The 27,988-nt window shown below is 41.5% G+C and overlaps 2 protein-coding genes across 2 annotated transcripts; both read right to left on the bottom strand.

Moving 5' to 3' along the window:
- Window positions 1–137: 137 nt before the first annotated feature.
- LOC146333333 (uncharacterized) lies at window positions 138–8,338 on the bottom strand. Its single transcript, XM_084725465.1, has 6 exons — window positions 8,308–8,338; window positions 7,374–7,920; window positions 6,679–7,097; window positions 1,845–6,519; window positions 420–824; window positions 138–252 (listed from the first exon to the last, which is right to left on the bottom strand). The coding sequence occupies exons 1-6, from the start codon at window positions 8,336–8,338 to the stop codon at window positions 138–140; spliced, it is 6,192 nt and encodes a 2,063-aa protein (XP_084581591.1).
- Window positions 8,329–27,988, bottom strand: LOC146333334 (mucin-5B-like). Its single transcript, XM_084722094.1, has 22 exons — window positions 27,908–27,988; window positions 26,946–27,174; window positions 25,260–25,385; window positions 25,062–25,179; window positions 24,698–24,836; window positions 23,500–23,610; window positions 23,335–23,404; window positions 22,058–22,195; window positions 20,441–20,605; window positions 20,263–20,357; window positions 20,038–20,164; window positions 19,634–19,892; window positions 18,434–18,486; window positions 17,731–17,834; window positions 17,453–17,604; window positions 17,168–17,306; window positions 16,874–16,984; window positions 15,940–16,119; window positions 15,562–15,801; window positions 14,517–14,673; window positions 8,825–8,953; window positions 8,329–8,603 (listed from the first exon to the last, which is right to left on the bottom strand). The coding sequence occupies exons 1-22, from the start codon at window positions 27,971–27,973 to the stop codon at window positions 8,449–8,451; spliced, it is 3,063 nt and encodes a 1,020-aa protein (XP_084578220.1). The 5' UTR covers window positions 27,974–27,988; the 3' UTR covers window positions 8,329–8,448.

Here is a 27,988-nt window from a genome sequence, read left to right on the forward strand (position 1 = left end):
GTGGAGCTGTAGTTGTTTCAGTTGTGGTTGAAGGTGTAGTAGTTGTGGTAGTTGTAGGTGGTGGAGTTGTAGTTGTTTCAGTTGTGGTTGAAGGTGTAGTGGTTGTGGTAGTTGTAGGAGGTGGAGTTGTAGTTGTTTCAGGTGTGGTTGAAGGTGTGGTAGTTGTGGTAGTTGTAGGTGGTGGAGTTGTAACTGTAGTAGTAGGAGGTGAAGGTGTAGTGGTTGTGGTAGTTGTAGGTGTTGTAGTTGTAACTGTAGTAGTAGGAGGTGAAGGTGTTGGACATTCACAGCATTTGAACTGAACCTCATAATCAAAACACTCTTGCCCCAGCCCTTGTTGTTTGTTGTTGCATATGAGACCCACACTGTTATTGCAAATCACATCTTGTCCCAGCTGTGACATGGAAAGACCTGGGTACACGACAGCTCGACAGTGGACTTCCTCTGGATTTGAGCAAACATGATGACCAGCAGAGATGATCTTTTTGATGGTTTCATCTTCTCCACCATCAGGGCCTGGTGTGGGCTTTCCCATATTAATCCACTGTGACCAACTACATGTCATATCATGTCCATGAGGACAAGGTGGAGTTGTAGTTGGTGGAGCTGTAGTTGTTGTTGATGTTGTGGTTGAAGGTGTAGTGGTTGTGGTAGTTGTAGGAGGGGGAGCTGTAGTTGTTTCAGTTGTGGTTGAAGGTGTGGTAGTTGTGGTAGTTGTAGGTGGTGGAGTTGTAGTTGTTTTAGTTGTGGTTGAAGGCGTAGTGGTTGTGGTAGTTGTAGGTGTTGTAGTTGTAACTGTAGTAGTAGGAGGTGAAGGTGTTGGACACTCACAGCATTTGAACTGAACCTCATAATCAAAACACTCTTGCCCCAGCCCTTGTTGTTTGTTGTTGCATATGAGACCCACACTGTTATTGCAAATCACATCTTGTCCCAGCTGTGACATGGAAAGACCTGGGTACATGACAGCTCGACAGTGGACTTCCTCTGGATTTGAGCAAACATGATGACCAGCAGAGATGATCTTTTTGATGGTTTCATCTTCTCCACCATCAGGGCCTGGTGTGGGCTTTCCCATATTAATCCACTGTGACCAACTACATGTCATATCATGTCCATGAGGACAAGGTGGAGTTGTAGTTGGTGGAGCTGTAGTTGTTGTTTCAGTTGTGGTTGAAGGTGTAGTAGTTGTGGTAGTTGTAGGAGGGGGGGCTGTAGTTGTTTCAGTTGTGGTTGAAGGTGTAGTAGTTGTGGTAGTTGTAGGAGGTGGAGTTGTAGTTGTTTCAGTTGTGGTTGAAGGTGTGGTAGTTGTGGTAGTTGTAGGTGGTGGAGTTGTAACTGTAGTAGTAGGAGGTGAAGGTGTAGTGGTTGTGGTAGTTGTAGGTGTTGTAGTTGTAACTGTAGTAGTAGGAGGTGAAGGTGTTGGACATTCACAGCATTTGAACTGAACCTCATAATCAAAACACTCTTGCCCCAGCCCTTGTTGTTTGTTGTTGCATATGAGACCCACACTGTTATTGCAAATCACATCTTGTCCCAGCTGTGACATGGAAAGACCTGGGTACATGACAGCTCGACAGTGGACTTCCTCTGGATTTGAGCAAACATGATGACCAGCAGAGATGATCTTTTTGATGGTTTCATCTTCTCCACCATCAGGGCCTGGTGTGGGCTTTCCCATATTAATCCACTGTGACCAACTACATGTCATATCATGTCCATGAGGACAAGGTGGAGTTGTAGTTGGTGGAGCTGTAGTTGTTGTTGATGTTGTGGTTGAAGGTGTAGTGGTTGTGGTAGTTGTAGGAGGGGGAGCTGTAGTTGTTTCAGTTGTGGTTGAAGGTGTGGTAGTTGTGGTAGTTGTAGGTGGTGGAGTTGTAGTTGTTTTAGTTGTGGTTGAAGGCGTAGTGGTTGTGGTAGTTGTAGGTGTTGTAGTTGTAACTGTAGTAGTAGGAGGTGAAGGTGTTGGACACTCACAGCATTTGAACTGAACCTCATAATCAAAACACTCTTGCCCCAGCCCTTGTTGTTTGTTGTTGCATATGAGACCCACACTGTTATTGCAAATCACATCTTGTCCCAGCTGTGACATGGAAAGACCTGGGTACATGACAGCTCGACAGTGGACTTCCTCTGGATTTGAGCAAACATGATGACCAGCAGAGATGATCTTTTTGATGGTTTCATCTTCTCCACCATCAGGGCCTGGTGTGGGCTTTCCCATATTAATCCACTGTGACCAACTACATGTCATATCATGTCCATGAGGACAAGGTGGAGTTGTAGTTGGTGGAGCTGTAGTTGTTGTTGATGTTGTGGTTGAAGGTGTAGTGGTTGTGGTAGTTGTAGGTGGTGGAGTTGTAGTTGTTTCAGTTGTGGTTGAAGGTGTAGTAGTTGTGGTAGTTGTAGGTGGTGAAGTTGTAGTTGTTTCAGTTGTGGTTGAAGGTGTAGTGGTTGTGGTAGTTGTAGGAGGTGGAGTTGTAGTTGTTTCAGGTGTGGTTGAAGGTGTGGTAGTTGTGGTAGTTGTAGGTGGTGGAGTTGTAACTGTAGTAGTAGGAGGTGAAGGTGTAGTGGTTGTGGTAGTTGTAGGTGTTGTAGTTGTAACTGTAGTAGTAGGAGGTGAAGGTGTTGGACATTCACAGCATTTGAACTGAACCTCATAATCAAAACACTCTTGCCCCAGCCCTTGTTGTTTGTTGTTGCATATGAGACCCACACTGTTATTGCAAATCACATCTTGTCCCAGCTGTGACATGGAAAGACCTGGGTACACGACAGCTCGACAGTGGACTTCCTCTGGATTTGAGCAAACATGATGACCAGCAGAGATGATCTTTTTGATGGTTTCATCTTCTCCACCATCAGGGCCTGGTGTGGGCTTTCCCATATTAATCCACTGTGACCAACTACATGTCATATCATGTCCATGAGGACAAGGTGGAGTTGTAGTTGGTGGAGCTGTAGTTGTTGTTGATGTTGTGGTTGAAGGTGTAGTGGTTGTGGTAGTTGTAGGAGGGGGAGCTGTAGTTGTTTCAGTTGTGGTTGAAGGTGTGGTAGTTGTGGTAGTTGTAGGTGGTGGAGTTGTAGTTGTTTTAGTTGTGGTTGAAGGCGTAGTGGTTGTGGTAGTTGTAGGTGTTGTAGTTGTAACTGTAGTAGTAGGAGGTGAAGGTGTAGTGGTTGTGGTAGTTGTAGGTGTTGTAGTTGTAACTGTAGTAGTAGGAGGTGAAGGTGTTGGACATTCACAGCATTTGAACTGAACCTCATAATCAAAACACTCTTGCCCCAGCCCTTGTTGTTTGTTGTTGCATATGAGACCCACACTGTTATTGCAAATCACATCTTGTCCCAGCTGTGACATGGAAAGACCTGGGTACATGACAGCTCGACAGTGGACTTCCTCTGGATTAGAGCAAACATGATGACCAGCAGAGATGATCTTTTTGATGGTTTCATCTTCTCCACCATCAGGGCCTGGTGTGGGCTTTCCCATATTAATCCACTGTGACCAACTACATGTCATATCATGTCCATGAGGACAAGGTGGAGTTGTAGTTGGTGGAGCTGTAGTTGTTGTTGATGTTGTGGTTGAAGGTGTAGTGGTTGTGGTAGTTGTAGGAGGGGGAGCTGTAGTTGTTTCAGTTGTGGTTGAAGGTGTGGTAGTTGTGGTAGTTGTAGGTGGTGGAGTTGTAGTTGTTTTAGTTGTGGTTGAAGGCGTAGTGGTTGTGGTAGTTGTAGGTGTTGTAGTTGTAACTGTAGTAGTAGGAGGTGAAGGTGTTGGACACTCACAGCATTTGAACTGAACCTCATAATCAAAACACTCTTGCCCCAGCCCTTGTTGTTTGTTGTTGCATATGAGACCCACACTGTTATTGCAAATCACATCTTGTCCCAGCTGTGACATGGAAAGACCTGGGTACATGACAGCTCGACAGTGGACTTCCTCTGGATTTGAGCAAACATGATGACCAGCAGAGATGATCTTTTTGATGGTTTCATCTTCTCCACCATCAGGGCCTGGTGTGGGCTTTCCCATATTAATCCACTGTGACCAACTACATGTCATATCATGTCCATGAGGACAAGGTGGAGTTGTAGTTGGTGGAGCTGTAGTTGTTGTTTCAGTTGTGGTTGAAGGTGTAGTAGTTGTGGTAGTTGTAGGAGGGGGGGCTGTAGTTGTTTCAGTTGTGGTTGAAGGTGTAGTAGTTGTGGTAGTTGTAGGAGGTGGAGTTGTAGTTGTTTCAGTTGTGGTTGAAGGTGTGGTAGTTGTGGTAGTTGTAGGTGGTGGAGTTGTAACTGTAGTAGTAGGAGGTGAAGGTGTAGTGGTTGTGGTAGTTGTAGGTGTTGTAGTTGTAACTGTAGTAGTAGGAGGTGAAGGTGTTGGACATTCACAGCATTTGAACTGAACCTCATAATCAAAACACTCTTGCCCCAGCCCTTGTTGTTTGTTGTTGCATATGAGACCCACACTGTTATTGCAAATCACATCTTGTCCCAGCTGTGACATGGAAAGACCTGGGTACATGACAGCTCGACAGTGGACTTCCTCTGGATTTGAACAAACATGATGACCAGCAGAGATGATCTTTTTGATGGTTTCATCTTCTCCACCATCAGGGCCTGGTGTGGGCTTTCCCATATTAATCCACTGTGACCAACTACATGTCATATCATGTCCATGAGGACAAGGTGGAGTTGTAGTTGGTGGAGCTGTAGTTGTTGTTGATGTTGTGGTTGAAGGTGTAGTGGTTGTGGTAGTTGTAGGAGGGGGAGCTGTAGTTGTTTCAGTTGTGGTTGAAGGTGTGGTAGTTGTGGTAGTTGTAGGTGGTGGAGTTGTAGTTGTTTTAGTTGTGGTTGAAGGCGTAGTGGTTGTGGTAGTTGTAGGTGTTGTAGTTGTAACTGTAGTAGTAGGAGGTGAAGGTGTTGGACACTCACAGCATTTGAACTGAACCTCATAATCAAAACACTCTTGCCCCAGCCCTTGTTGTTTGTTGTTGCATATGAGACCCACACTGTTATTGCAAATCACATCTTGTCCCAGCTGTGACATGGAAAGACCTGGGTACATGACAGCTCGACAGTGGACTTCCTCTGGATTTGAGCAAACATGATGACCAGCAGAGATGATCTTTTTGATGGTTTCATCTTCTCCACCATCAGGGCCTGGTGTGGGCTTTCCCATATTAATCCACTGTGACCAACTACATGTCATATCATGTCCATGAGGACAAGGTGGAGTTGTAGTTGGTGGAGCTGTAGTTGTTGTTTCAGTTGTGGTTGAAGGTGTAGTAGTTGTGGTAGTTGTAGGAGGGGGGGCTGTAGTTGTTTCAGTTGTGGTTGAAGGTGTAGTAGTTGTGGTAGTTGTAGGAGGTGGAGTTGTAGTTGTTTCAGTTGTGGTTGAAGGTGTGGTAGTTGTGGTAGTTGTAGGTGGTGGAGTTGTAACTGTAGTAGTAGGAGGTGAAGGTGTAGTGGTTGTGGTAGTTGTAGGTGTTGTAGTTGTAACTGTAGTAGTAGGAGGTGAAGGTGTTGGACATTCACAGCATTTGAACTGAACCTCATAATCAAAACACTCTTGCCCCAGCCCTTGTTGTTTGTTGTTGCATATGAGACCCACACTGTTATTGCAAATCACATCTTGTCCCAGCTGTGACATGGAAAGACCTGGGTACATGACAGCTCGACAGTGGACTTCCTCTGGATTTGAGCAAACATGATGACCAGCAGAGATGATCTTTTTGATGGTTTCATCTTCTCCACCATCAGGGCCTGGTGTGGGCTTTCCCATATTAATCCACTGTGACCAACTACATGTCATATCATGTCCATGAGGACAAGGTGGAGTTGTAGTTGGTGGAGCTGTAGTTGTTGTTGATGTTGTGGTTGAAGGTGTAGTGGTTGTGGTAGTTTTAGGTGGTGGAGTTGTAGTTGTTTCAGTTGTGGTTGAAGGTGTAGTAGTTGTGGTAGTTGTAAGAGGGGGAGCTGTAGTTGTTTCAGTTGTGGTTGAAGGTGTGGTAGTTGTGGTAGTTGTGGTAGTTGTAGGTGGTGGAGCTGTAGTTGTTTCAGTTGTGGTTGAAGGTGTGGTAGTTGTGGTAGTTGTAGGTGTTGTAGTTGTAACTGTAGTAGTAGGAGGTGAAGGTGTTGGACATTCACAGCATTTGAACTGAACCTCATAATCAAAACACTCTTGCCCCAGCCCTTGTTGTTTGTTGTTGCATATGAGACCCACACTGTTATTGCAAATCACATCTTGTCCCAGCTGTGACATGGAAAGACCTGGGTACATGACAGCTCGACAGTGGACTTCCTCTGGATTTGAGCAAACATGATGACCAGCAGAGATGATCTTTTTGATGGTTTCATCTTCTCCACCATCAGGGCCTGGTGTGGGCTTTCCCATATTAATCCACTGTGACCAACTACATGTCATATCATGTCCATGAGGACAAGGTGGAGTTGTAGTTGGTGGAGCTGTAGTTGTTGTTTCAGTTGTGGTTGAAGGTGTAGTAGTTGTGGTAGTTGTAGGAGGGGGGGCTGTAGTTGTTTCAGTTGTGGTTGAAGGTGTGGTAGTTGTGGTAGTTGTAGGTGGTGGAGTTGTAGTTGTTTTAGTTGTGGTTGAAGGTGTGGTAGTTGTGGTAGTTGTAGGTGTTGTAGTTGTAACTGTAGTAGTGGGAGGTGAAGGTGTTGGACACTCACAGCATTTGAACTGAACCTCATAATCAAAACACTCTTGCCCCAGCCCTTGTTGTTTGTTGTTGCATATGAGACCCACACTGTTATTGCAAATCACATCTTGTCCCAGCTGTGACATGGAAAGACCTGGGTACATGACAGCTCGACAGTGGACTTCCTCTGGATTTGAGCAAACATGATGACCAGCAGAGATGATCTTTTTGATGGTTTCATCTTCTCCACCATCAGGGCCTGGTGTGGGCTTTCCCAAATTAATCCATTGAGACCAACCACATGTCATATCATGTCCATGAGGACAAGGTGAGGTTGTGGTTGAAGGTGTTGTGGTTGTTGTAGTTGTAGGTGGTGTAGTTGTTGTTGTTTCCGTTGTGGTAGAAGTTGTAGTAGGTGTAGTTTGAGGTGGTGTTGTACTACAGTTCACTGGTTTGCAGCACTTTACCTTTATTTCATAATCTAAACATATGGGGGGAGACTGAAAGATGTTCTCACAAAGAAGCCCTCGGTTATTACATGTTACTCTTTGTGGCAGCTGGTTTAGGGGAACCCCTGGATAATCTACAGCCTGACAGTCTACTGCCACTGGATTGGCACAGATGTCATATCCTTTCTGGATTATGTGTTTGATGGTTTCATTGTCTCCACTTCCAGGACCATATTGAGGATAGTCTGAACTTATCCACTTTGACCAGTAGCATATTGTTTCCCCACAAGGAGTAGTTGAGCTTGGAGGTGTTGTAAAAGGAGTTGTCTTTGTGGTTGAGGTTGGAGGTTTTGTAGAAGGAGTAGTCTTTGTTGTTGAGGTTGGAGGTGTTGTTGAAGGAGTAGTCTTTGTGGTTGATGTTGGAGGTGTTGTTGAAGGAGTGGGTTTTGTGGTTGAGCTTGGAGGTGTTGTTGAAGGAGTAGGCTGTGTTGGACATGCACTATAGTCACAACATAGAACCCTGACCTGGTAGTTAAAGCACAAGGCCAATGGTCCTGACTGGTCTTCATTTCTGCATGTTAGCCCCTTAGCCAGGTCACATTGCACCACTTGTCCCACATTGTCAATGGTGACATTAGGGAATTTCTCAGCTCTGCATTGGATCTGGCTTGGCTTGTCACATATCTTGTGCCCAGCTTGTCTAATCTTATCATAAGTTTCATTGTCTCCTCCAGGGGTTCCCAGCGTGGGGAAGCTGGTATCATACCATGGTGACCATTTACAAGGCGTACATGTGACTGTAACTGGCGATTCTGCAGACACACATAGTACAGGTGTTGGTTACGTGGTTAAATCTTACAATATAGAGCTGAATATGTCTTCAGTTTCCAAAATGAATAACTTCTCTTACCTGGTGTGGTTGGTGTAAAAACAAATGTGGTTGAAGACTGACTGGGTGTAGTAGTGGTTAGTGGTGTCGTGCACGGGTATGACCTCTTGTCAATTGTACCATTCTTTCCACACACTGCTGTGATGCAGTTACCAAGTCCATCAGTTGTGTTATAGATGCTACTGCCAGGGGGATATTTGTTTCCACGATATGTGCAATTACAGGCTGTAAAGATAGAAGATGTATGATTAATACACTAATCTAGTATAGAGTATGTATTATTACAACCCACAACCCGAATTTTGCATACCTTGGGCATCATAACGGCATTGGATGGTCATTGAAGTGCATGTACTTCAAGAGAGAGAACATGAAATAATAAATAGATCAATTTTGATTCATTAAGTTACTTATATGTAACCTTGATTGGCACATGTAATATATGTGTGACCTACCATGTTTGACAGTTTTCAGTCGTTGGCACTGTGCCACCATTATTATAGTGTCGCCTGTCTTTATCATAGCAGCCACATTGTTCTTTTACAACACATTTCATTGTATCCTCATCAAAGTATGGCTGAGCAGGAGGACATTTTGGATAGCAACCTAAGAGAAAAACAAACAGTTGTTCTTATAGTGTAAGAAATGGGTTCTTTAATACCTGTTGGCATTATTAAAACCACCAGTTGAAAGTGATAACTTTTTTGCGTTCACATGGCATTGTGGTTGAAGGGGTGATAAGCAACAATTTGAACACAACTACTTAAACTTGCATTTAATTTGATTTACATATGAGGTCGCATGATTAGAAAAAACAAAACTTGTACCTTCTAGAGGAGGTATCTGTGTAGAGCAGCTGCCTGATGGGTTCCTGCAGGTTTTCATACAAGGAGATCCACATGGCATGTAGTGCCATTCACACTCATCAGGGGGATTGTAGTAATCACAGAAGAGAGCTGGAAACGATAGTGATATTTATTTAGTATAGGCATGTTCCAGATTGGACTATTCAGAGACCATACTGGTGATTTTAGATGTGCAGTCGTTGTAAATAGCTTTATTTTTTTACCTTAATACTAAGTACAGATGGTACCTTGACCAAAACCCAGCAAATTGCTCACTAAAGAAAATGTCATTTTCATAACAGCTATTTAAATTTCATTTTCATTGAAAATAAGCTCAAATAAATGAATATTTCAATCTCGAATTTACAAGTCAGGGTTATAATTTTATTTTGCTGAAAGCAGTGCTCTCTTTGTAGGGAGGGCCCAGCTCACAGTCACAATCAAACCCAGTTATAACCCTAGCCATGACCAATTACCCCTGAAAGGCTCCTCCTGTGGGATAGTTGGGGGTTAAGGACTTTGCTCAAGAGCACCTCAGTGGTGGTTATTAGGAAGGGACAAGGCCCAGCAGTGACTGATAAAAAAAGCCACTTTTCTAAACTACAGGCTATCCGTGGCCCTACTTGAATGAAAATGAATAGTCCAGATTTATTTTATTATCATCATGGCAGTAATATGCTTTGGAGAAAACTGAATATTATTTTTAATTAGAGTTGTCAGTTTAATTTTCATTTTGGCAGTAGCCATTTAATTAGATGTAATTACCTAGCTCATTAGAAAGGCACACAATAACAAGGAACACCTAGTGGTGCCGTGATTGTACTTACAAACTAGTGTGGGTCCCTATCTCACAAGCTGGCGGAGACTGTGCTAGATCTAATCTTGAACTACTAAAGTAACTTCAGCCTGATAATCACTTTTGATTAAGTGTTTTCAGACTGGCATTGTCTGGAGACTTAGGTGATTACTTGTTGCACCAAATTTAATGCCCTATTTTTTCTTGCAATGAACATGCTTCTCAGGGCAGCTGAACGTGAGGACCCTATTACCAAGAGCATTGCAGGAAAGCCAGTAGTAGGTCAGTAGTAGTAGGGTGCTGGTATTGCTCAAGAGTCATGGCTAGATCTTCAACTACAGTTGAGTTACAGCTCCTGTTAAATCAGCCATCCAGGAACTCAAACCCTGCCAGATGTTTTGGAGAAATCACACTTACCTGGCGTATTCAAAGCTTACAGTATATACTTACATTGTGTCCTCTGTTGTGTCCTATGGCTTTTTTTGGTTAATGAGGTACCGTCAACAATCATGAAGTTGATGTAAAGGAACATCAGTAGCTACATAGGCTGCTGAATCTTCCTCATAGCTTGAGCAGCACAGCTACACAGCAGGACTTGATCGACCCCAAAGTGCTGGTTGAAAATTGTGTATACTGAGAGGCCAAATGGCCCAAGGCTTTGGTGGGAATGGCAGTGATAGATCAGCCAGATAGCCTCCCTACCCTGCTATGCTGAAGCAGAGGTCAGACATAGACTAGCTGTCAAGCAAAAGGTAAGTTCAGGCTGCAGGAAACAGACGATGAGCAAAACTGTACTGACACAACTGTACATCAAGTTTGTGATCCAGTTTGTCTATGATTTGCTGCAGAGTCCATGCAATACCTTAGTCTAGACCAAAATATTCAGTCTCTGATGTGCCTCCTTTGTCCTACTTTACGGAATCCTGGCATATACCTTGAGCAGCTGTGCAAAGGCCTTGGTAGAAGTGCTATCACAGGCACTGGGAGCTGAAGGCAGTGGCTGAGCACATCAGCATATCAACAGCAGCAACCACCTCACAGTCCAGTCCAGGGTGTCTTCAGGCCTACTCTGACTGAATGATTGACAATTAATGATGACCCTCATTCTTAAAGTATTTGAGTTATGTTTGTGTTAGCATCCGCTTGTTAGCCTTCATGATCTGAAGCCAGAATCAAACTACATGCACAACTGTTGACACAAGAGGAGGACTGGAGTGGATCTGACTGAGCTAGCACAGTTGCACAGTCAAGTGTGCATCAAGTCTTGGACTGAGGGACTGCCTGCGTAAAGTTGGTCAAGCTCATTCAGGTTTCGGGTGAAGCCTTCAACTTTTTCATACTGATTAACAGCTGAAGGAATCTGAAGGCTTAGTAGTAATTAAAACTTAGACCTGAATTTTTTTTACTAGTACTATCAATGACCTGAAACTAAGAAGATCAGAGCCTCATGGGGGCCCACTGGATGAAAAACGTCCAAATATCAGGAACTCATAGAACAGTGCCAGATGCAGAAATGGAAGGCTGAATACAGGTGGGATGTCGATGCTTTGCTAGTCTCACTATATCAGGCAATGAAAGATCTCCTCGCCTACTCGTATCTAGGGATTTCTAAATGCAAGGTAGCTGCTTTCTTTTGGACTACCGGAAGGGGGTTCCTGATGACTGGGCAACCCAGGATTTCCCAGGTTTGCACCCTGGAGAGGTCACTACAGTGCCACTGACCCATAATGTCAGAAACAACACAGGGCATAACACCTACAAGTCATATATATACACTCAATGGCCACTTCATTAGATATACCTATTCAACTGCTTGTTAACGCAAATATCTAATCAGCCAATCACATAGCAGCAACTCAGTGCATCTAAGCACATAGACATGATCAAGATGACCTGCTGTAGTTCAAACCAAGCATCAGAATGGGGAACAAAGGTGATTTAAGTAACTTTGAACCAGTGTTAATTTTGACAGCAAAATTTGATTTAGTTTTAGTCATAGTCTTTGAGCTAAAATGTAATTTAGTTTTAGTCATAATTTAGTCATCTAAATTGTTTTAGTTTTAGTCTAGTTTTAGTTGACGAAATATCATAAGATTATAGTCGACGAAAACTACAGTAGATTTAGTCGATTAAAAAGTATGTAAAGGGTAATATGCTAAATAATAGATAAAAGTCATATTTTGACAAACATCATGTCTCAAATTCAATATTTCACCCGTAAGCCGTGTAATAAACGGGATAACGTCCAGTGAGTTGTATGTTGTGGAAAAATAAACTCTGACAGGATGTATGGAACGGGTTCCATTCATCCCCATCCGTTGCTTAACATGCTTACCTGTGTGTGGATTAATTCACACGGGCTCACCAAAATTGGACCACAAAAGATTGGAACAATGTTGCCTAATCTGACAAGTGAACAGAACTGCAGTCTCTTGCACAATGGGTATATCCTGAGGCACAGGGTGGATTCAAAGTAGGAGGATCAACAATCGACATGATCTCACTAAGGCAGCTGCAACAGAAATACCTCCACACCTGCAGTGGAAAACTATGATCTCTTGGTATCTGTTAGTGGGTAGGATATATTAGGTAGCAAGTGAGCATTTTGTCCTCAAAGTTGATGTGTTAGAAGCAGGAAAAATGGGCAAGTGTAAGAATTTGAACAAGTTTGTCAAGGGCCAAATTGTAAAACTGCAGCTCTTGTGGGGTGTTCCTGGTCTGCAGTGGTCAGTATCTATCAAAAGTGGTCCAAGGAAGGAACAGTGGTGAACCAGCGACAGGGTCATGGGCAGCCAAGGCTCACTGATGCACTTGGGGAGTGAAGGCTGGCCCGTGTGGTCCGATCCAACAGATGAGCTAGTGTTGCTGAAATTGCTGAAGAAGTTAATGCTGGTTCTGATAGAAAGGTGTCAGAATACACAGTGCATCACAGGCTGCATAGCTGCAGACCTGTCAGGGTGCCCATGTTGACCCCTGTGCACCGCCAAAAGTGCCAACAATGAGCATGTGAGCATCAGAACTGGACCACGGAGCAATGGAAGAAGATGGCCAGGTCTGATGAATCAGGTTTTTGTTTACATCACACGGATGGCTGGGTGCATGTGCATTGCTTACCTCGGGAACACATGGCACCTGCATGCACTATGGGAAGAAGGCAAGCCGACGGAGGCAGTGTGATGCTTTGGTCAATGTTCTGCTGGGAAACCTTGGGTTCTGCCATCCATGTAGATGTTACTTTGGAACGTACCACCTACCTAAGCATTGTTGCAGACCATGTACACCCTTTCATGGAAACAGTATTCCCTGATGGCTGTGGCCTCTTTCAGCAGGATAATGCTCTGTGCCACAAAGCAAACATGGTTTAGGAATGGTTTAAGGACCACAACAACGAGTTTGAGGTGTTGACTTGGCCTCCAAATTCCCCAGATCTCAATCTAATCTAGCATCTGTGGGATGTGCTGGACAAACAAGTCCGATCCATGGAGGCCCCACCTCACAACTTACAGGACGTAAAGGATCTGCTGCTAACATCTTGGTGTCAGATACCACAGCACACCCTCAGGGGTCTAGTGGAGTCCATGCCTCGACGGGTCAGGGCTGTTTTGGCAGCAAAAGGGGGACCAACACAATATCAGGCAGGTGGTCATAATGTTATGTCTGATTGGTGTAAGCACGGAAAGTACCCATTAGAGAGATGCTCCTTTCAGATGACATGGCATTGACTGTGCAGGCTAGGCTCTACAATGACTCAAGATGTACCCAGTATCTACACTCCTGAGGTGGTGGAAGACTTACCTTGGCTCTGTTATCTCCAGCAACCTTTTCCTAGACGCAGAGCTGAACACATGGATTGGCAGGGCAGCAAGAAAAATGGTTTGCAAAGAGGGTCTGAGATAATTCCATGCTGAACATTAACACCAACATGAGGGTGTACTAAGCTTGCATGTTCTGCATAGTGCTCTATGGCAGTGAAGCACGGACCCTTTACTCCCGCCAAGAACACTGACCCGACGCCTTTCATCTATGCTGCCTCAGCATCACTTCGAATGAGCGCAGTCTATACAAGAAAGTTCTGGCACAGGCGGGAATACCAAGCATGTTGCCTTGCTCACTCAAACCTGCTAGCTTGGCCATGTCAGCTGCATGCAGGATGGCTAGATTCCCAAACACTTGCTGTACGGTGAGCTTGCCACTGGCTGCAGACTTGCAGAAACAACTGTTCTTTCATTATGAGGACATTTGCAAATGAGACCTGAGGGGAAGCAGTGGCTGCAGAGATGGAGGCTCACCATCAAGGCAGGGATCAGAGCAAAAAAAGAAGAGGGGACCTGTGTGCAGAGCCAGCACCGGGGTGCAGACTACACCTTCAAGGACTGCAACAGAGCCAGCCACTCAAGAACTGAGCTGTTCAGCCACAGCAGGAGCTGCAACTCAACCACAGACTAATTCTTAGGGCATACTCCATTGTCTTGTGAGACAGAAGGTAAACAATGAGAATTTAATTTAGTCTGATTGAAATGGTTGGAGGTAGTACTGCAAAATCATTTTTACTTTCTTGAAGATGGGAAAACCTAAATTGGTTCTTTAAGGCATTGCTAATTATTGTTCCCAGAATTTTGATATATAAGAGATCTTGATCTCAAAATCAATAAACATAAACATTTGAGATGAAAAAAATCTGAAATCTATTCATGACAAAATGTTATACATGATTAGTTATTGACTGCAGGTTTGACAGTACACAACTTTTTAGCTGGAAAATTGGGTACGTCATGCAACCCTGATGGACTCATCTTTTGCTGTGTCAAGCTCAGATGAACTGTATGAACCATTTGCTGATTTTAGCTTTTCAGCAAAGAATGTTTCATGGTTACTCACGGCAGATCTTGGGCGTTCTCCATCGTACACAGATACCGGCTTGATTACAGGCTTCAGCGTAAGCGGCCACGGCAGTGCAGAAACACTCGCAGTCTCCACCAGAATCACAAGCACACGAGTCAAACACACATGCTTCATAGTATGGAGTAGGATCCACCTACAGACAAGTGTTTGATGATACACTAATGAGTAAAACAGTGTATGAAAGAGCAACTCCACAATGCAAAATGCTGCACTTTTACTTCTAGTTTAATAAATCTAAACAAGTGTTGTTCTTTTTTACTTTACTGCATTTATCTGGCAGCTAAAGTGACTTTGCACAGATTTTTAGCACACATCATATTAACAATTTGGAGAATATGATACATTTTTAAAGAAACTATCCAACAATATGTGAAATATTAAACAAAAAACTTCAACACCTACTACCTACATTAAAATGCTGGGTAAATGCTAATGAATTTTTAATAATGATCAAAAAATATACTGTAATATGTCTAAATTCCACACTGAAAAGCAGCACTGATGCTGTATAATAAGTACTTTTACTTTTGATATTTTCTGATAGTACATTTTGCTGATAAGTTCCCTGTACTTTAACATAGGTAAGGTGTTGAATGCAGGACTTGAGTATTTCTACAGTGTGGCATTGCTATGTTTACTGAAGTTAAAGGGACAGTTCATTAGCATGAGGATGAGTAGATAATGACTGAATTTTCATTTTGGGGTGAATTATCCCTTTAAGGACCTGAATACAAATGGATCTGATACTCCCAACATGATTTGGATGTGGAAAATATGACTTGGTGCCACTTGAGGAATGTTCAGGCTCAACAAAATACTGAGATTCAATTGAAAGGGTTCAGAGCAAATTACACAGCACTCTATGTTCATCTTTGAGACAAATTTTTCATGATAAGATATTGAAAGATATAGATATATATATAGATATATCTTATTCTGGAATTGTGTTGGAGGGACAGGCAGAGCAACAGAAAAACTAATCAACATACACATCATAAGAGCCAAACAAACAACAACTTACAGTGGAGTGACAGGCGGAGAAGACATCACTCTGTATAATGCTGCACTGTCTCTGGGCCCATGACTGTCGGTATGGGTTGGCTGTGCAGGGGCTGTTGATACCCTGAGCATCGGGGCAGCTTGGCGAATCCTTCCAGCTGTTGCCAAACACCAATGGGCTGACCACCACATTATGGCACCTTGTAGTGAAGTCATTATTTGCATTGCCGTCATAGTTGCCACACAGCCCGCACACACGACCCTGAAAAAGTAAAGCCTCGGATATCATGTTGTTCAACTTAAAAAAAAAAAAAAAAAACTTGCTTTATGCTTTTTTTTTAATAAATCAGCTGCAGTCACAGTAAAACCTAAAGCCTTCATTCACATATTGCAGGGTTACCTTATATTTTGGGCTGAGCTTGAGGAACAAACTGGTCTTCCTGTCCCACATGAGAATGAGTCCATTGTTGGCTTCAATTACCAGGTAAATGCCCATTGTGCTGTAACGGAATGGAGCCGTCTCTTCATTTCCATTTGAAATGAGCTGGTAGCTTCCCTCTGTCAGAACCAGTTCTGCACTCTGAACAAAAGAACCAAAATCATTGGTGAACATACTTATAATACCAATTATATGTATCCATCATCTTAGAAAACTTCTCAGAAAATGTCAGTGGACGATTCAATCATTGTTCTCAACAGCTCCTCCTTTTGTTGTATTCCACCACCACCCTCAGAAATCACTTGATGTCAGTCTGCATATTCAGTCCCTCCAGAAAGTTGCTATGTTGCAATAACAACAAATAACATAAATCCAACCAATCAGATCCCCACGCAAACATCATATGTGTACATTTCATTCAGGCTACTAAAAAAAACACATTTGTCATTGTTATTGAGTTTTACCAATGCTCTGTGAAAAGATTTACAAGAAAGCATATTTTGTTAGAATTGATGTAATTCTAATTTCCTAATTCTGCAATCCTTTTTTGGTAATGTTACTTACTTAACTGCCATGAAATCAGGGGTTATAGGTCACAACAATGCCACAAAAAAGCCTGCAAAATCCTGGAGGGACTGGCATATTAGCATATTTTGTTTTTAAGATTTTTGTGAAGTTAGAACTGAAAAAGGCTTTTGGTTAAAAGTTAAGTGTCTTTAAAAATTAAAGAAACAAAAGCAAGTCCAGTCGCCTTTGACTTAGCATTTATGGATACACCAAATCAGTTCATTTGCGTGGATCTAGAAGTGCTTGAATTTCATCTTTGCGTCAGCAGTTTATTTGGCGTCAGACAATGCAGCTGTTTAAGTGGTGAAATTTTATATTGAATGCTTACACCCAGGAAGATCTTGATGGTCTTGGAGCAGGTGGTTCCTGTGGTTCCACATGGAACATTCTCTGTGATCACTCTGAAGGTCCCATTACTCTGAGCACTGCCACAGTAGTCCTGAGGAAAGACAGGGTTAGAGTTAGTTAGTGATTTAGGATTTACTATTTTGAATCCTCCAGAGATCCTGCATGTGATATGATGATATAAGCATGCTGAGTCTGTCATAATTTATAACATACTCACTCATCAGTCTAAAAACTTGTGTGAACATGTGCATCCTGCTTTTGTGTGTATTCCTACCTGAGTGAGAATATATTCACAGTTGCCATCAAAGGTGAAGCGCTTCTGATCAAAAGTCATGTAGTGTCCATCTCCATAAACAGAGCAGGTTGCATCACACTGGTTGGTAGTGCACTGCCAGTTCCTGCCTTTACAAGTGCTGTAAACAGATACACATTAGATGGCATCAGGCTCATAATAAAAGTCAGTGATTTTGTTTTTACGTCACTCACAGATTGAGGTTTAACCAACATAATCAAGCATTTCTAGCCTTACAACATTTATTTCCACGTGTGATTCACCTACCAGGTGTTGCAGTCCACCTTGGTGGTCTCTCCAGGCTGGTAGGAGATGCCGTTGTAAACACAGGGACAGGCCTCTGGCTTGATGCAGCCTCCATTACCATCAGATACCATCCCAGATGGACACACGCAACCGGAGATGCACCCTGTGGACACCTGAAGAAAAGATCATATGTTTAATTTCTGCTTCAGCAGAGCAAATGTTGCAGCTTGTTGTAGACCTAATGTAATATTTTATATTTGCTTGGAAATGATCATTTATGTTAGGAAGAGGTGACTCACACAGGCCATGTCCAATGTGTTGCAGCTCTTCTCACACTCAGTTCCTTTTGCAGCTGGACCATTAGCAGAGCAGTTGTAGAAAACCGTGGGAGGCGCACAGGCTGCTGTGAAAAGACGAGTCTACAATTACTTCTTTTTTTTTTTTTTTAACTGTATTTTTAAATGCATCTAGAAATACTAATTTTAGTATTTCACTAATTTTATAGCCAAATACAACATACAAGATATTTTAAGACATTTTATGCCTCAATTAATGGAGCTCAGGGCAGATTTCATCATATTACTGAGGCTTTCTCACGTTGAGAATTACAGTTGCACAGTAGATATGAAGCACTAACACTGTAGTTTAAACGTGTAGTTTAGTTTAATATTTAAATAAGGCAGAAATCCAATGCTTTTTCCTTTTTTGTCAATTTTTCCTTGATTTTTATTCCTAGGATATACCAGATACATGTTCTAGGCCTTAATAGGTAGCTGTTTACTTTAAACTGTTTTTAGAGTTTTCAGAGGGTGGAGGCTGAAATATACTGTAAAAACACTGGTGTTCTTTCATTTATTTACTTCTGACAGATTTTCACCTAAAAATACTTTTTTTTAAAGAACCACAGTGTTTTAAACTGATTTTCACCTTGATTTTATGTCTCCACAATGCTGTAACACTCACTTTGCTACTTATGATGTGAGTTTGTCTTATGTAACTTACATGGCTGTACAGCAAACTGTCCAATGCAGCTGAGTTTGGCCTCTTTACAGGTGCTAGTGAAGAAAAAACACATCAGTGTCAATAACATCAATAAACACACCTATGAGTGGTATTTTTAGCATGTTAGGGCTGTCCCTCAATAGCTGAAATTCAAATAATCAGCAGGCGATCCGTCATTTAACTGAGAGTCCAGTCGAGTATTCTTTTTTTTTGTCTTTGTCAGACAGTGTGCATTACAAGCACAACGATCGAAGCTTACGAAAATGCACGGGGTGTTTCAATGAGGAATTATAAGTAAGGGGAATCATAAATGTATTTTTATATTAGCTGGGAAATTTATTTTTACAAAAATCTTTATGACAACATGTGCTGGTGGTTAACTGATGAGAGAAGGTGAAATGTGTGGTTGGTAAAGTTTCAACTTTCTTTCTGAATCTGTGACATAATACATGGAGCAATGCAAACTTTACAAACCAAGTCTCTCAGTCACCACAAACCACAAAACTAGCTGTGATGGAAGTAGAGGGGAGGTACAGAAACAGAGCGCAGCCACTTCACCAGAGTGCATCAGCAGAGCACACAGGTAAGGTGACGCTTGCTTGTTGACTCTGACAGGCTGAGATTATTATTGTTAGAGTCCGGCAACATTATGGAGATGTTCGCTAAAGTGAGAGGCCTTTTTCTTTAAAGAAAAAGATACGTTTTATGTAACCAGAAAGATGATTTATTGATGTCACCAAACTTAACTTAACCAGACTCCGTAATTCTAACATCATTGTCAAGTTCTTTCAAACTCGACAGAAACAAAATGAGAATGACCAAATACGCCTTATTTTGTCTTTGCACTGTTCCAACAATCACAAACTCTACAAACTTATTAAAAACAAAAATCCTAAATTCTAGATTTTCCTCAGGTCTGCAGATTTTATAACTGAACTTTAGCAGGACGCACACTTTTACTTTGTCTGATTGTGTGAAAATCTGATGTTTTCTCATCACAGATGATGAAGGAAGGCATTCACACTAGTCTTATTAATAAAACATACTCATCTAGGCTGACAGAGGAATTTAGTGCAGTGCACTGCACTGTAGGAAAAGAATGCATCATTATATATTTATATCGGACGGCCATATCTAATTTGACTAAAAAGAATCTTATTCAGGGACAGCCCCACAGTATATATTATATGCTTTTCATACCACATGACTCCGTCCTTGTTGACAACCTGTCCCGGAGGCACCACTGAGCCTTCGTCATAACAGGGACAAGCCTGAGCTGGGACACATTTCCCAGAGTCATCCAGGTAGGTTCCCTCTGCACAGATACAGCCGTCGATGGGCGGGAAGGTGAAGTGACAGCTGAGATCTGTGCTGCCTCCGATGCAGCGGCAGGTGCGACTGCTGGACGTGATGTTATAGGAGTAGACCATGCTGCTGGGGCAGGAGTTGGCATATTTGCCTGAGAGGGTCAGAAAACATAATCAGTGAGAAGCTGAGACTGCTGCACTGCAATCATGTAACATGAAGATGTTTAAAGGACCAATCTTTCTCCACCATTTTGCTCAACCATGATTTGGGCAAGCTAATTAATGATCACTACTCACCACAGATAGTCTTCCTCCAGCCGGTGATCTGGATTCCTGCAGCTGCACAGGCGTGGACATAGGAGGAGACCGCAGTACACATGCAGTCCTCACTTTTTTCACAGTTGCAGCTGTCATACATGCAGTTCTGTGAGGAGACCAAATTCAAAAAGAAAAACTTGAGAGCGAGTTCTGAAGACTGGCTGAGGTCCAGAAATATATAAAAGCTGTAGCTGTTAGACTTGCCTCTTGGTAGGAGTCAGGGCTGATCTCCGAGTGACAGGAGGCGAACACTCCCTGAGGGTGACTGAGCATGGAGCACCAGTGCTTGGCGTACTTCTCTGTGATTGACACACAACGACCAACATCAGTCATTCTGAAGAGCCCACGGTGACAACAGGGAATATAACTGAGTCATACATACCATTATCCAGACTGAGGCTGCAGGGGTTCTCAAAGTTGCTCTTGACATTGGGGCAACCAGCGTGAGTCTTCCAGCTGTTGACAAAACCAGCTGCTGTGGCATCTGGGACACCACTGAGCTTAAGAAAGTCGTCAGCTTGGTTGCTGTTGAAGTTTCCACACAGACCTGCAGGCAGACAATGTCATGTTAATGACAACACCTACTGGAAGCCTTAATTTTAGTGGCAAATCTGTGGGCACTCTTTCCCCAAAAGAGTAGAAGTGTTGTCATGACTACAAATCATTTTCACAGCGCTGAAGTGACAATTTCTGTCTGTCTTTCTATATTTATCTTCTTCTTTCATACTAAATCTACAGAAGCCCTGAGTGGTAGGTGAGAAAAAACGATCCATTTTCTGGAGTCTGATCTAAATTGTTTAAATCTGTGAAACAGCAGGAAAGAAAACATTTTGCCAGGATAATTTTTCTAAGTTTCTCTTTTCTTTTCTTTTCTTTTCTTTTCTTTTCTTTTCTTTTCTTTTCTTTTCTTTTCTTTTCTTTTTAATGTTTGTGTTGTAATACTCATTTTAAGGCTGAAGTGCACCACTAACCCATGTTCTAGATGGGACTAAAAGTGCTCATGATTTTTTCCTGTCAGATTTTAATTTCTCCATGTACTCTAACACAAGGTGGATTTATTGTGTGTAAGCAAGTTATGTAACAAAACTGGCATGTGTTTATTTTGGCTAGAAATGTGTTTTAATCACTGCTAACAGATGATTAAAAAAGATCCTGATGAAAAAAAAAACTGCAAATTTATTTCCACCTGTTTTTACAGATGAAAAAAGTAACATAAAAATGTTCCTCACATAACTTTTTACTGTAGAAAAAACAATTTTGATCAGACACTTGAACAACCCTGTTTTTTTTTTTTACTTGCCTCTCAGGGCTTTCCGTACCGACTGATTTAAAAAAAAATAATAAATGAAAATGCAATGCACATGTTGCATAACAGTCCGGTCTAGTTCCAAACTACAATAAACATTCAATAAACATTCAAAAGAAAGATTATCCACATGCTATTGTCTAAATTTAAAAGAAATTATGTGCAACTTTCACTAAAATCCAGGTAAAGAAATTCTTTTATGCATTACAGTATGCTACAAATCATTAAGTCCATCTCTACAGTATATTGATGTACTCTATATCAAAACATTGAAATACGGAACAGATAGAATATTACATTAAAAATGTAATGACTGCTCAAACATGTCTAAGGTAGCTTACAATTATGACTTTAAAAATGCACTAAGCACCTCTGGGTTCTTGGAGCAAAGAAATACATTCAAATATTGACTTCTTTAAATTTCAGTCTCTGTATTCTCACTTCCTCCCTCTAATGGACAAGTTAGATACTATTTTACATGCTATTTATGTTATAATACTAACTTTTTTTTAACAATTTAATTTAAAGAAATGCACATGGTTGGCTGTACCTGGATGCTGGAACAACCATTTTCCCTATTTCCACTCTAATATTCACTGTTTGCAACAACCATTAGGGATCAGTATCTCCATCAGTATTTGAATGGGATGTTTTCAGACTGAGAGCACATGCAGATTATTTCAGTGTACATACCACAGGTCTTTGACTTGTAGTCGGCGGACAGTGTGACATAGAGCTGCATGACCGGCTGGAGCTGCACCTCCAACAGAACACCGACAGACGTCTGGACGAGGAGGTAAAACGAGGACGCTTTGAAGGCGGAGATCCCAGCTGGTTAGGGGTTCAGAGAAAGATTAGAGGAGGGAGTCATTAAAAGGATTGGAAAGGAGGAAACAGCATGAAGGCATGAAATACTAGTTGTCTGCCTGTAAAAACATATTGAAGCTGAAGTCTATAATATTCTGCATGCTGTCATCCATCCAGGCCAGAGACAAATAAAATCATGCTGGATGTGCAGGAAAATTATGCTCATGAAGTGAGATTATGTTGCTGAATTCAGTGCATGATTCAGTGCCATTTTTAAAATTAATTTCATTTAATTTTTCAGTAATTGAACAACATAATTTTTGTATTTTTTCCCATAAGGCACTCCTTGTGATTGTGAACTCTGCTGCCAAGCAGTGGAAGTGAGACAGTGACCTCACATGGACACATGATGTCACCAGTCACCTGTTTTCATCTGGCAGCAGCAACGAGATTAACCAGGGGAGTGTGCTACCCGGGACATGAACACTGTCATCTCCGTGCAGATGCCCCAGCTGACCAGTAGATGTCACTAATGCAATGACGAGGACATCGATCCTCACATGTTTCCCACCCATGGTTACAGGAAAAAGGGTGAGGTACTGCTGAAGTAAGCCACACATTTCCTCACTTGGATCTTGCACCTGTACCACCCCATGACCTTAGGTATGTTTTGAACAGGTTTTATTTCACTGTAAACCAGTTCAGGTTTGTCTAACTGGACAAGTCAAACAGAATTCTAATACTAAAGTAAGGACAGTGGCTCCAATCATGATGTGCCACATGTCACCTTTGAGAATTAAATATTGAAACAAGCTTTAATTATGTATTATACAAATGTACATGACAGTGAATTTAATGGGCAACTTCTGTATTTTTCAACCTGGACACTACTTTCATGCATTTTTCTTGTATTTATTGCAATCTAATCCTTATGGCCAAATGCGCCATAATTATGAATTACATAAAAAAAACATGAGAACAAATTGAAGGAAGTACTCAAATGAGCTGTAGATTAAAGAATGAGATCCCAAATAATAGTTACGACCTTGCAATGACATAAATAAAACTATGGCACACATTACAAAAGAAAATGTACTGTAGCTTGTAATGTGGTGATATTATGTATCTTTTCGAGGTGAACCATGTACAGTGGAGTCTCTCACCTGCAGAGAAGGGTAACTGAGCATAGATGCCATTCACAAAAACCTTGCCGTTGGGCTGGATGGTGATCACCTGCAGACGAAAGAAGACAAGATGTAATTATTGAAAGCTGTGTGTGTTCAATGATGGTGTAGTGATTTAAAAAAAAATAAGTGTATCACACTCACATTAGCTCCTCCAGACAGACCCAGGGTGATGGACTTGAGGCAGGTTTCACTCTCAGTCAGTCCACACTGCACCAGTTCTCCCTGTACCACAAACCGGGTTCCACTGCAGTCCTAAATACAAACACACAAACAGAAAACTGTTGAAGCAGCCTTTAAAAATGATTTATATTAGGAAACTAACCTGAGAACAACCTTTTAAAAAAAATAGCACAAACTAAAATTTCAGTCCATAATTTTTTTGTCAAACTAATTGATGTAACAACGCTGAAAGCATCAGAAAACACTATTAACTCATTCATATTTTAACACACTCTACATTGTATTATAAAGTTTTGGGTGGAACACCAAAACCAAAAGCCATAACAGAATTTCAGAAATTCTATTATGCAACACATCCTCATACCTAAATGACAGAATAGGCTAATAAGATCGCCAATGAGTCTCAAAACAACATGTAAGATCATTGGAGAGCACCATCGACAGGACCCATGTGTAAGTGATGTAAATCATGTCAAATGATAAACACATGGTTAACGTTGTGAAACTGCAGTAGTTGGTTAGGTTTAGGAACCAAAACTACTTGGTTGTGTTTAGGAAAAGATCATTGTTTGGGTTAAAATAAGTATGTCACATGACAAAAGTGATGTATGCAACATAATCTAACTTAAGTGTGACTTAAAACTTTAAATAAATCAACACTGACTTTTAGTTTCATGTGGCACTTGTACCGAACTACTACATCACCTATACTCCTTTGACCCTGTTATAATTTACTAAGACCACTAGAGGTCACCACAAAACAATAAATGCAAATATTATTTTGTTTCACATGAACTACCATAAAAAATATATATTATTGATTTAAATGAATGGTACATAATGTAAGTGTAATAAGTATTTATAGATATAAGATGGATGGATTGTTCTTAACATGGAAGAGTTATTAACAGACCTGTGAATCAATATGGAACTGATTTAGCCTTTTTCTTTAATATTTAAAAGATATATGAGATGATACAGAGATGACATCCATATCTCTCCTCGCTTGTTTATATTATTGACAACACTGTTCACAATCTTCTATCAGTGAAAGTTTTACTGGTTTGAAGGTTGAGGACCTGTGTTGTGCATGTGCCATTACCACAGCAGAGGTATGTGTGTGTACGTGTGCGTGGCAGTGATGATGATGATGCACTACCTTAGCCAGAACGTAGGAGCAGTCCCCATGGAAGCTGTAGATTTTTCCATCGAAGGTGTTGACGTGAGCTCCTCCCTCCACAGAGCAGGTTCCTGGACAGTTCTCCTCCGTGCACTTCCACTGGCCACTCTCACACACACTGTTAGCACGAAAATTTAATCTTAATTGCCAGTGGACAGCCAGTAAATTCATTTGCAACCGTCTCCAAGACTGTTTTATTTAGGATTAACTAGGCTTAGACGCACCCTCACAAAACAGAAGTTGATCTCTTAAGCTGACTGATTATTCTAGCAAACAAAACATTTTCCAATATGTGGCGTGCTCCTTTAACAGGCAGATGAATTGCCATGACTGTATATCATACCATTTTTTGCAGTGGCTGGAGTAGGACTCTCCAGGTCCATAGACCTTGCTGTTGTAGCTGCAGGAACACTTGCTCAGTGGGACACAACCACTTCTGGTTATATCATCCAGCACAGTGCCTGAAAATGATCAAAGTATTATTTTGTTGAAGTGTGTGCGTGTGTGTGTGTGTGTGTATATGTGTGTCATTGTGCTGTACCTGCAGGACAGAAGCATCCATCGATACAGTGGTTGTCACAGGTGTTGCTGGCTTCTGGGTTGGAGCAGGTGTCAGCACAGGGACTCCCACACTCTTTGTACTCCATTTTGTCAGGACAGGACTTCCCTGTGAATACACACGCTGTTTCTCAGCACTTGGCTCTCTGATAACATTCATTCACACACACTTTACTATTGTTGCCTGGTTCCAGCCCTTGAATAGCCTGCACACACAGTTCAAAAGATTCCTCTCCAACCACAGAACCTTTAAGAGGTGTGGCTGACCTCATGTTATGCATGCAGCGGGTGTCATATTTTATAGATTGGCTTTTAATCACATTGTTTGGCTAGTTAGGGACTGATCTGAGTAAGTGCATGTGGAAAGGAAATGATTATATACAGTACAAGAGTGCAAAAAACACATTTTTCAGTGGCCCAATCGCTTAGAGTCACAACAAACACACCCATTAGATTGCTCTTAACTTAACCAGGCATGAGATATGTCTAGTCTTTTGTGCATAGAGAGGCCCTTGACTTGCTTGTTCATGGCTGTCAACGTTCATGATCTCTTTAATCAAAAATCCACTTTTCATGTGGATGTCCAGTGCTGATGGTAAATGTAGTCAGTTGAATCAATAAATTCCTCAGTACTGCTGTATTGTCTGATAAAGCGTTCTCCTGCTGCAAAATCTGTTGTTCTTCCTGTACCGGTGATGTCACAGTGATGTCACTGGTGTTAAGGAAGAGGTGCAGGTTGTTTCAGCTTGGAGTTCTGGTCTTCACCTCTGGGTAGCCAGGGGGGCTAGATGAGTATTTTTGTCCCCTAATTCTATATTCTCTTAAGTGATGCTTTAACATCAGAGGCTTGTGCGCGATGCATCCTGGCGCAGCTTCAACTGACTACATTTACCATCAACACTGACTGGACATCCACATGAAAAGTGCTGAATTTTCCTCATAACCCTTAAACTCCAGATGTCAATTAAAATATTTGCTGCTACATACAGCACACACCCCTGCCTGCACTATATGCTTTCCATACCAACATACTGTATTTATACTACAGGCCACACTGTATATGTCTGACCTGTAGAGTATTTATACTTCTGTCTACAGAAGTACAAATACACTAAATACACTGTGTATGTGTGTATCTATAGTGTACTCATCATATATTCGATTGTATTTTCTGGATATACAACAAAATTACATTATACATTTTGCGAGCCACATACTTTGTCTAATTTAACTGTTGCACATGTTCATACTGTATATAGTTCAGAGTTTTTATGTCACACTTTACATACTTTTCATGCTATATATCTTAACATATTTTTCAGAAGCCCTTACTGTCATTCTATTTATGTTACAGCTTTTTGCACTTCTGGTAAGATGCTGAATTGCATGTTGTTTAAACAGTTGTGTGACTGAAATATTCAAATGTAAGACGCCATATTTTAAGGGTGCAATATTCTGACTGCTTGAATTCAGAGTGGCCTGGCGTCAGTCTTGTGGTCACAAAATCCATGATGGCTGAAACTTTTGTTTCTTTGGCCTCTTCTTGGATTTCTATCAATTAAAGTGTGGCTTCGCTCTGTCTGGGCTCTTTTCCAGTGACTCAAAACATGCAGACAACCCTTACTACAAATGGAATATTTAATTAGCAGGGTCTAATGAGCGCACTCACAGCAGAGCTCTTTGGTTCGCCAGTTGTCGGGCTTGCCGCCAGCATGGACACACTGTCTGGAGAACTCAGACACAGTGTTGCACAGGCAGTGGGGGTCTGTGTGTCCAGTGACGCTGTTGCTGCAGTGACAGAGGTCTGCGACACAGGCGGAGGTGAAGGACTCGACGTCCAGCAGGTTGTGACAGCTTTTGAAAGCCGGGCCTGTAAGGATCTGCTCACACAGGGGTCTCTACAGGACAGAGGGGGACAAACAACATATGATTAGGCAGGCCAAACCAAGTAGGTGTGACATATTAAACATTTCTGTTTGCTGGAGTGTCAGTATATTCAATGAAGTACTGTACTTAACCACAAATTCAAGGTAGTTGTACTTTACTCGAGTATTTCCATGCAATCTTATATTTCTACTCCACATCTCAGTGGCAAATATTGTACTTCTTCTCCACTACCTTTGTATCATGTATCTCCTAACTTGGTGATTTTGAATAAGAATGTTTGATAAACTTAAGTATGAAGTGTGTGTTAATGTGTTGAGAAAACTCTCCTAAAGCAGAACAAACTCTTTAAAAACCCTTTCAGATCAGCTGGAAGGTGCATCATCACAAGACTGAAAATGGCTGGTTTTCTTACATCATGAAAAGATGTATGATGATCTTATAGACCATGATGCATTGCTGTAGAATAAACTAGCCAACAACATGTAATGTAGTTAAAATGAGCTCAATCTTAAACATCCCCAGCAGTAAAATACAACATACACATTAATGCAGCGGTAATATTCATCCAAAAATATCAGATATTATAGTAAAACACTGACAGGGATAATTTTTAATTAAATTTTTTCTTGGGTAAAATTTTTCAAAGTAACAGTACTTTAACTTGAGTACACCATTGTAGTACTATGTGGTATAATTGTGATCTAGTATTGTGATGAATGATTTTTGACATTATGATTCACTCACCATGTCACTGCAGCTTTTTGTTGATTCCAGCGTGTAGTCAGAGCAGCTTTCAGTCGGACCGTCCATTTTCCAGAAGTTAGC

This window comes from Lutjanus erythropterus, chromosome 1 (genome assembly GCF_056507025.1).
Source record: "Lutjanus erythropterus isolate fLutEry1 chromosome 1, fLutEry1.hap2, whole genome shotgun sequence".
NCBI lineage: Eukaryota > Metazoa > Chordata > Actinopteri > Lutjaniformes > Lutjanidae > Lutjanus > Lutjanus erythropterus.

Bases quoted from the DNA above. Each gene is read 5' to 3' on its own strand.
- LOC146333333 (XM_084725465.1), bottom strand. From the start codon at position 8,338: ATGACCATCCAATGCCGTTATGATGCCCAAG. The intron at 7,098-7,373 runs GTCAAAGTGGAT...AGTGAACTGTAG, and splicing joins GGGGAAACAATATGCTACTG to TACAACACCACCTCAAACTA. The intron at 253-419 runs GTACCCAGGTCT...CTACTACTACAG, and splicing joins GTCCACTGTCGAGCTGTCGT to TTACAACTACAACACCTACA.
- LOC146333334 (XM_084722094.1), bottom strand. From the start codon at position 27,973: ATGGACGGTCCGACTGAAAGCTGCTCTGACTACACGCTGGAATCAACA. The intron at 25,180-25,259 runs GTACAGCACAAT...GATCATTTTCAG, and splicing joins TGGATGCTTCTGTCCTGCAG to GCACTGTGCTGGATGATATA. The intron at 8,954-14,516 runs GTGAGTAACCAT...TATCGTTTCCAG, and splicing joins GAGAACGCCCAAGATCTGCC to CTCTCTTCTGTGATTACTAC.